The sequence below is a fragment of the Astatotilapia calliptera genome, chromosome 10 (genome assembly GCF_964374335.1).
Source record: "Astatotilapia calliptera chromosome 10, fAstCal68.1, whole genome shotgun sequence".
In the NCBI taxonomy this organism is placed as follows: Eukaryota; Metazoa; Chordata; class Actinopteri; order Cichliformes; family Cichlidae; genus Astatotilapia; species Astatotilapia calliptera.
Genome location: NC_137431.1, coordinates 17,398,622 through 17,408,192, shown reverse-complemented (window position 1 = coordinate 17,408,192; position 9,571 = coordinate 17,398,622). Strand labels below are relative to the sequence as shown.

Here is a 9,571-nt window from a genome sequence, read left to right as displayed (position 1 = left end):
AGTTTTAATAATTGTGTTTTGAGCCCATTCACAAATCACCATCTCAAAAATACTTTACTTATATTTGAAATTTAAATTCGTCATTCCAAAATCAGACCTGGCTGGAGTTTGGACTGCATGGAAAATGACAGTATCCACAAGAGAAGAGGAGATGAACTGATTGTTCTTGGAATTCAACTGCAGCTTTTTCCCTCTCTTGCTTTAGGGCAGAATTTTAAATCACAGGTCTTATTTCTACAAAACTGACACCTCTCTCTGTTTCACTGCATTTCTTTTAATGACATTCTGTTTTCGGAATAATAAAAAGGGAAGAAAGAAAGAAAAAATAAACCTGTGGCGTTACCATGCAAACCAGCCTGCAATCTCAATGTTGGAAGTAGAATCCAAGACATCCCACAACTTGTGTGTTGATCATTTTCACCTCAACAAAAAGGGCGTTTAATATGCTGTTTTTGATCATCTTCATCATCTGCATCTGAAAATAGGGGGAAACGTATAAGAACGGTGGGATTCCCTAACTTGCTTAGGGAATATAAATGTGAAAAAATAGTCACAGATTTGTTTGATTTAGTTACTTGAACGCAACACCAAGCTTTAAGAGACCACACTTTAGCTATTCACCTTAAAACACACACACACACACACACACACACACACACACACACACACACACACACACGCACACACACACACACACACACACACACACACACAAGCCACGACGTCAGAAGCCAAAGGAATAGATTTTGATGAGAAGATATTTTGCAAAATTCCATCTGAGCTATCAAAATCCAGAAATCAACGCTCTCATATGTGTACACAGGCAAATATAGAAGCTAACCTGTTCGCTGGTGTCCGATTTTGGTGTTTTCCTGTACATAAAGACAATTACATCATAAACTGGTAACCTAAACGTGCAAATTGGCGCATTAAAAATAACCAGATTGCAGGAAATTAAGTCTTTGATGCTCAAAATTATCCGGGGGAGGATTTCCCCGGATAATTCTGAAAGCCGTGTAAATTTGTCCACCCCCATTTAATGTCGCATCCAATGCACAAATGAAACCTATGCACACATATATCTAAGTAACTTACAAGTCACAATCACCTATTTACATCTTAGTAATTTCACCAAAATATGGGTGCATTTTCTACAATGTGTCAGTGAACTCGAAAAGAGTATCTGCTCCTGAGCTGAGGCTTATTTGTTGCCTTGGGAGACGGGCAAAAAGAAAAGGTAGGCCCAGTGAACGAGCAAGACGATATTTATGGCTACGTAACGCCCTCTGGTGGGGACTCGCTTGTCGACAAGGGTAATGTCCCAATCCCGTGAACATCACATGAAAATTTTTCTGCAAAGTGAAAAAGTTGAACTTTCCAGTGACGTTGAGATAGCAGTGGAGATAACACAACAAACATTTACCGCTTCTACTGAAAGAGCACAATAAAGCTTTCTATAATATTACCACAATAAAGCTATTGCTTATGGCAGTTATCTTATCAGCTCGTCATATGAAGTCTCCTGTGTTGTGCACAATGGATCGTGAAACCGGGTTCAGAATCATACGACCACAGATATTAAACGGTAAAAAATCCACAGGGGACTTTTTGGAGAATGCTTGGTTACACAACAGTCTACATATAAATAGCCTATACCACATACTAAAGTAGGAGGTCTGTTTTTTTTTTAATCATATATGCAATGAAAATGTTCATCTTTAGTGCATAATTTGAAGTTATTGGGTTATTTAGCAGTTATTACTCACTGATTTACATTCATGTCACAAAAAGGAGAGAAAAGACAACATGAAAGCAGATAAAAATATGAAAATGTGTTTTATGTTTGCTTGTCTTTGTTCATATTTCTCCTGTGGTTTGGGTACTGTCATGGTGAGTTTCATCCCGTAATGGCAGGAAAAACTGTTCATTTTAGTATGTGAATGTGTAGAGTTTGTTTTGTTCTCACTATTAGGGCTGTGCACGTAGATAGAATCTGAAACACATAACCTGTGAAAATAAAGAAGAAAGAACACTGTTCTGATGTAAAAGTGGGCATACAGGTTTATCTTGCAGTAGACTCATCAGATAACCAAAACCAAAAAAGCCCCACAAGCCATAATTATTTCAGTTTTACATCACTAAAGTCTGCAGGCTGTAGGCTAGATACTGTTAATCCCATTCAAAGTCTTATTTTTCATGGTAGAGTGCATAACCTCCCCCACCCCCATCCCCTGAAGTGAGGTGGAGCAGCATGTGACTGCCTCTACAAAAAAAACTGGTGGGGGTATTGGGCGAGGATTTCAGCCAAGAATTCATAACATTTCTGGTTAATTTCTTGGTCTTGGTCTAACGTGAAAGATTGCTGTAATGTGGTCTCTGGAAATCATTTGTTTTCTTCTGTGTTTTGTACCCAGTTATCAACAGTTCCCCCGCTTGTGCGCAACTCAGGAAGCCCTGCGCACCAAGGAGTGCTGCCCGCCTTGGGAAGGAGACGGCTCGGCCTGCGGTGCCAGCTCGGGCCGGGGCACCTGCGAGGATGTGGTGGTCTCTGCGCACCCCGACGGGCCGCAGTACCCCTTCTCGGGATTGGACGACAGAGAGAAGTGGCCCTTGGTTTTCTACAACCGCACATGCCAGTGTACTGACAACTTTATGGGTTTTAACTGCGGGGACTGCATGTTTGGCTACTTTGGTGAGAACTGTAATGAGAGGAGAGAGTCTCTGAGGAGGAATATATTTCACCTGTCCAGGGCGGAAAGACTCAAACTCGTGTCCTACTTGAACCTGGCCAAGCAGACAATTAGCAGGGACTATGTTGTGGTGACGGGAACCTACAGGGAGATGCAAAACGGAACCAACCCGATGTTTGCCGAAGTGTCTGTGTATGACGTGTTTGTGTGGATGCATTACTACGTGTCCCGGAATGCGCTCTTAGGCGGGCCGGGGAATGTGTGGACCGATGTGGACTTTGCCCACTGGGCGCCTGCATTTCTCCCGTGGCACCGAGCATACTTGTTGCACTGGGAGCACGAGATCAGGAAGCTGACTGGAGACACGAGTTTCACCATCCCGTACTGGGACTGGAGGGATGCCCAGGGCTGTGACGTGTGCACAGACGAGCTGATGGGGGACCGGAGCACACAGGATCCCAGTCTTATCAGCCCCGGCTCGGTCTTCTCATCCTGGACGGTAAACGCGTTCACTTGCTCTCACTTAATTAAGGACGAGACAACCTTTCTTTACGCATACGGCAATTTTTTTAAACATAAAATATACAATAATCAACTATACAACAACTGCAATAATACAATACTGCTTTTGCAGTCAGCTTTTGGTCTCATACAGTCAACTCGGAGTAGGACTATTTTCAAAGTGTTCTAATTTCAAACACATTTTCTTTGCATGCTCTGTACTGTTTACTGTCTGTCTGCATCCACAGGTCCTGTGCTCCCAAGCCCAGGACTACAGTGCCAGAGGTGTGCTGTGCGATGCTACAGAAGAAGGGCCCCTGCGTCGTAACCCTGGAAACCACAATCGCAATTTAGTGGAACGACTACCAACTTCAGATGATGTGGAGTTCACGCTGAGTCTGACCAACTATGACACCGGACCAATGGACCGCAGTGCCAACATGAGCTTCAGAAACACTCTGGAAGGTCAGATAAGCCTGACCACATACACAAACCCAGACTGCAATTTACCTCTCTGCACTCCTATTTTTCACTATCACTCATATAGTCTTTGCTTTTACTGCGTTATTTTGATTCTCTGCCTGTCTCTGGGCACCTGAAATGTGTAGGCTGCCCTCGATTTCTTTGGTTATTTGCAGTTCATTTTGAGGCCTTTGAACTGATTTTTGCACATACAGTGAAAATGAAATTTGATTAAAATTAACCTCAAATTGGGGTCTCCAGTGTTAAAATTCACTCAGTAAAATGCATCACAAACCCCCCCCCCCCCCCAAAAAAAAAACTAGTGTTTCTTGGGTTTACTAATATATAATACCTGTGTAGGATTAAAGTACCTTCAGGATTACAGCAGTGTATTTCCACAAATTCAGCTGTCATAGAAAGAAAGGGACTAATCGATAAACATTTACAGAAATGTGACAAAATAAAGTTTATCAGGTTGTTCGGACATGATGTTCCACCCAAACTGCATCAGTAACTTTGACTGTAAAAGCATCTTGAACCCTACTAGAAGGGATGGAAAGATATTCCCTTAATGAGCGTTTATGGTGATAACATAAAGCTCTGTCTAGCAGATTCGTCCAAAATCCTCAATAGCTGTGCAGTTGTGTTGAGAGCTGTTCCCTGCAAGGGCCACACCATATGATTTACATCATTTTCATACTTGCCAAACTAGTCAGTTAGCCCACATAGATCATGGAGAGTGCATTGTCATCCTCTCTTTTAAAATGTTTCATAAAAAGTGATAACTCAGAACAGTTTATCACTGTTTTGCAGTGATCCTTCCTCTTAAGGAGACAAGTGGATAGATAAACAGATCCACTCTATCCCCTTACTAAAGGGCTTAAGGTTTAAAATTTATCCGTACATTTCCTTTGACTGGAGCTGTATAGCTATATAGCTATAGCTACATTTTCAGACTTCTGCATTGAAGTGACATGACTTATGTAAATAAAAACAGAATTTAATTTTGTGTAACATCAAAAACCCAACTACATGCTACTACAGTGGGGCAAAAAAGTATTTAGTCAGCCACCGATTGTGCAAGTTCCCCCACCTAAAATGATGACAGAGGTCAGTAATTTGCACCAGAGGTACACTTCAACTGTGAGAGACAGAATGTGAAAAAAAAATCCATGAATCCACATGGTAGGATTTGTAAAGAATTTATTCGTAAATCAGGGTGGAAAATAAGTATTTGGTCAATAACAACAATACAACTCAATACTTTGTAACATAACCTTTGTTGGCAATAACAGAGGTCAAACGTTTACTATAGGTCTTTACCAGGTTTGCACACACAGTAGCTGGTATTTTGGCCCATTCCTCCATGCAGATCTTCTCGAGAGCAGTGATGTTTTGGGGCTGTCGCCGAGCAACACGGACTTTCAACTCCCGCCACAGATTTTCTATGGGGTTGAGGTCTGGAGACTGGCTAGGCCACTCCAGGACTTTCAAATGCTTCTTACGGAGCCACTCCTTTGTTGCCCGGGCGGTGTGTTTTGGATCATTGTCATGTTGGAAGACCCAGCCTCGTTTCATCTTCAAAGTTCTCACTGATGGAAGGAGGTTTTGGCTCAAAATCTCACGATACATGGCCCCATTCATTCTGTCCTTAACACGGATCAGTCGTCCTGTCCCCTTGGCAGAAAAACAGCCCCATAGCATGATGTTTCCACCCCCATGCTTCACAGTAGGTATGGTGTTCTTGGGATGCAACTCAGTATTCTTCGTCCTCCAAACACGACGAGTTGAGTTTATACCAAAAAGTTCTACTTTGGTTTCATCTGACCACATGACATTCTCCCAATCCTCTGCTGTATCATCCATGTGCTCTCTGGCAAACTTCAGACGGGCCTGGACATGCACTGGCTTCAGCAGCGGAACACGTCTGGCACTGCGGGATTTGATTCCCTGCCGTTGTAGTGTGTTACTGATGGTGACCTTTGTTACTTTGGTCCCAGCTCTCTGCAGGTCATTCACCAGGTCCCCCCGTGTGGTTCTGGGATCTTTGCTCACCGTTCTCATGATCATTTTGACCCCACGGGATGAGATCTTGCGTGGAGCCCCAGATCGAGGGAGATTATCAGTGGTCTTGTATGTCTTCCATTTTCTGATGATTGCTCCCACAGTTGATTTTTTCACACCAAGCTGCTTGCCTATTGTAGATTCACTCTTCCCAGTCTGGTGCAGGTCTACAATACTTTTCCTGGTGTCCTTCGAAAGCTCTTTGGTCTTGGCCATGGCGGAGTTTGGAGTCTGACTGTTTGAGGCTGTGGACAGGTGTCTTTTATACAGATGATGAGTTCAAACAGGTGCCATTTATACAGGTAACGAGTGGGGGACAGAAAAGCTTCTTACAGAAGACGTTACAGGTCTGTGAGAGCCAGAGATTTTCCATGTTTGAGGTGACCAAATACTTATTTTCCACCCTGATTTACGAATAAATCCTTTACAAATCCTACCATGTGAATTCATGGATTTTTTTTTTCACATTCTGTCTCTCACAGTTGAAGTGTACCTCTGGTGCAAATTACTGACCTCTGTCATCATTTTAGGTGGGGGAACTTGCACAATCGGTGGCTGACTAAATACTTTTTTGCCCCACTGTATGTTTGTCAAGCTGATGAGACCCTTTTCATTTTATAGGATTTGGAGACCCTCGGACGGGGTTGGGAAACAGTTCTCGTTTGGGCATGCATGCTGCTCTACACGTGTACATGAACGGATCCATGTCTTCAGTGCAGGGCTCTGCGAACGATCCCATATTTCTGCTTCATCATGCGTTTGTTGACTGGTGAGAGACAGAAACACCTTAAAAACACAGAAAACCGTACATTTGCACTCAATGCTTGAACTTAACACTGGTACTGTATTTGTTTTTGTCCCTGTTAGCCTTTATGAGCAGTGGCTCAGGAGGCACAGACCATCTCCATCCCAGTATCCGGAGTCAAATGCTCCTATAGGGCACAACAGCGAATACCACATGGCACCAATCCTACCTCTGCACAGGAACAGAGACTTCTTCATTTCCAGCAAAGACCTGGGATATGAATACACCCACCTGCTAGATGCTAGTGAGTTACCCTATGATCGCCTATGCCAGTTCCTTCTTCTTCTTATTGTTCTCGTCTCCACTCATTGAATTTTGCCCTTAGGGGCTTAGGTCATTTACTTATCTTGGTTTATTGAAACCTAAAAAGTAAACTCTACTGTTTTGCCTACTTTGACATAACCAGCTATGTCCTCTTTGCAGGTCAAAAGCTAGCAGAATCATTGCACCCTTCCCTCGACGAGTTGCGGGACGTGTGGCCGTGGCTGCTTCTTGCAGGGCTTTGTGGAGGAATTTTGACAATAGCCATAGCTGCTGCGGTCCTAACTACAAAACGATGGTACAAAGGATCATCCTGGTTGCGTGCTAGAAGCTGGAAACATGCATTTGCTCTCCCTGAAAGACAACCACTTATCCGGAGCAATGAAATAGAGGAAACCAACCAACATAACTACCAAACAACTATGTGAAGGCAAAGCCTGTCTAGCTTAGCCTTATCGATCTATGAATTTTAATATAAAAGCACTGTGAATTTTTACTTTGAACTATATGCTAACTAAAAACAACTTCTATGATATCTGATATTTCCAATATATTTAACTGTATTACAAGTGGGAATAAAAACCTGTGCATGCAGTAACTTTCAAAAATGGATTATGGGCCATGTTAAGCTTTAAACATGTTCCTCCTACAACTGGTATCTTGTCAAACTCTACCAAGAAGATCATTTCTGACATGGTCTTTACAACGTTTATGGATTTTTTCAAGGGGCTGTTCCACAGTGACTCGTCACATTTATTCTCTAGATTTCATACAGTTTAGTTGATTACCTTGAAAATCAGGTCTGGAGTGTGTTGCATCAGCCATATATACACAAACATTTATTATGGTTTATTAAAAGCATGTCATGTGCATATATACACAACTGCAATTCAGAGTAAAGAGAAAAGTGTTTCATCAGAGCCTTTTTTTTTCTTTGTTATGTTTATGTGGGAGTTGACTGAACCACATTTTGATTAATGTTTGAATTGATTCATGTTTGTAATGTGAAAAATGTTTTTTGGAAGAGAGAGAGAAAAAGTTTTATCTGCTTAAAAGTGAAGAACCGAGACTTCAACAGCAACGGGATTAGGTTCAGATTTCTAACCTATGACGAATGCAATAGATTAAAAAAAACACAGTGACATTTGTAAAAGTCCTTGCAATTCCAAAAGTCGATGCAGTTCAAAAGCTTCTTTTGAAAGGTCACACCTACTTTTATCTAAAAAAAAAAAAAAGCATTCAGCTTCCCACACTCGTTCACTCATGAAAGAGTGTGAGATTAAAACAAAACCCTGTTCTGCATATGTTATACACCCATACGCCAATTTATTAGGTACACCTATTCAGTTTCTTGGCAACGCTAATATCTAATCAGCCAGTCACATGGCAGCATATCAATGCATTTGCGGATGTAGAAATTGGTCAAGATGTCCCGTTTGAAGTTCACAGCGTGCATCAGAAATGGGTGGAAGGAAACATGAGTTTAAATCATCTGTGTGAAACAGAAATATGCTTTTGTTCTGTAGCTATGAGACTGAATGTACACTTGCTGACCACTTAAATAAGGTACATCTCTTTATTTATTTATTTTATGCATTTAGGCATTTAGACATAGCAAAGGTGACCTGCTGAAGTTCAAACCGAGCATCTGAATGGTGAAGAAAGGTGAAATAAGGATTAAATGACTTTGAATGTGTCATGGTTGATGGTGCCAGACATGCTGATGTGAGTGTTTCTGAAACTGCTGATCTACTGGGATTTTCCCTGCACAACCATCTCTAGGCTTTCCGATGCTTTCAGAGAATGGTTGGGAAAAAGAAAATGAGTTCCAATGAGCTTTGCCAAAAAAATGCCTTGTTGACATCAGAGGTCAAAGGAAAAGACTAGTTCAAGCTATTAGGAAGGTAACAGCAATTTAAATAACTATATTACAAAACAGGGTATGCAGAAGGGCACTGCTGAATGCACACGTTAAACCTTAAAGCAGATGGGCTACAGCAGAATAGAATAGAATAGCCTTTATTGTCATTGTACAGAGTACAACGAAATTGGAGTGCCACTCCCTTGGTGCAAGATTCAATAATAAATATAAATGTAAAATATAAAAAGTACAATAAAACAATCGCAAGTACTCAAACAATAGTAAGTACGATATATACAGGATAGCAGCATTAATATAATGACAGTATGAATAGCAGCATGATATAATGGCAGTGACGGTACGGTATAGCTAAGCAGGTTCAATTGTTTTTGTGCTTATTTACTACGGTGATAGCTCTGGGAAAGAAGCTATCCCTGAATCTGCTTGTCCTGGTTTTATGTGACCTGCACCGTCGGCCTGACGGTAATAGTTCAAACAGTTGATTGCTGGGGTGAGAGTGGTCCTTGATGATATTGCCAGCTCTGCTGAGGTACCGAGAGTTTGCAGTGACCTCCAGGCTGGGCAGAGAGCAGCCAGTGATCTTCTGGGCTGTGTTGATGACCCTCTGCAGTACTTTCCTGTCCACAGCTGAGCACCCTGCATACCATGTTGTTATGCTGTACGTTAGGATGCTCTCTATGGTGGCTCTGTAAAATGTCACCAGCAGCCTCTCCTTCAGGTTGTTCCTCCTGAGCACTCTCAGAAAGTGGAGACGCTGCTGGGCCTTTTTTACCACCGCCATGGTATTTGCAGTCCAGGAGAGGTCATCAGAGATCTGCACGCACAGAAACCTCATGGAGTGTACCCTCCACACAGTTCCCGTGAATGTAAAGTGGGGCCGGGTCTTCTCTGCCCTTCCTGAAGTCC

At 42.2% G+C, this 9,571-nt stretch overlaps 1 protein-coding gene across 1 annotated transcript; it reads left to right on the top strand.

Annotated features, from left to right (window-relative positions):
• Positions 1-2,265: 2,265 nt before the first annotated feature.
• On the top strand, positions 2,266-7,703 carry LOC113030620 (tyrosinase-like). The gene is made up of 5 exons (XM_026182229.2): positions 2,266-3,189; positions 3,440-3,656; positions 6,339-6,486; positions 6,585-6,766; positions 6,946-7,703. The coding sequence occupies exons 1-5, from the start codon at positions 2,368-2,370 to the stop codon at positions 7,209-7,211; spliced, it is 1,635 nt and encodes a 544-aa protein (XP_026038014.1). The 5' UTR covers positions 2,266-2,367; the 3' UTR covers positions 7,212-7,703.
• The last annotated feature ends 1,868 nt before the right edge of the window (positions 7,704-9,571 follow it).

What these genes read in the sequence shown, in the direction of transcription:
- LOC113030620 (XM_026182229.2), top strand. Translation starts at nt 2,368, where the DNA reads ATGTGGTCTCTGGAAATCATTTGTTTTCTTCTGTGTTTTGTACCCAGT. An exon ending in CATCATGCGTTTGTTGACTG is followed by an intron (nt 6,487 to 6,584) that starts GTGAGAGACAGA and finishes TGTCCCTGTTAG; the next exon opens with CCTTTATGAGCAGTGGCTCA. An exon ending in CACCCACCTGCTAGATGCTA is followed by an intron (nt 6,767 to 6,945) that starts GTGAGTTACCCT and finishes TCCTCTTTGCAG; the next exon opens with GTCAAAAGCTAGCAGAATCA.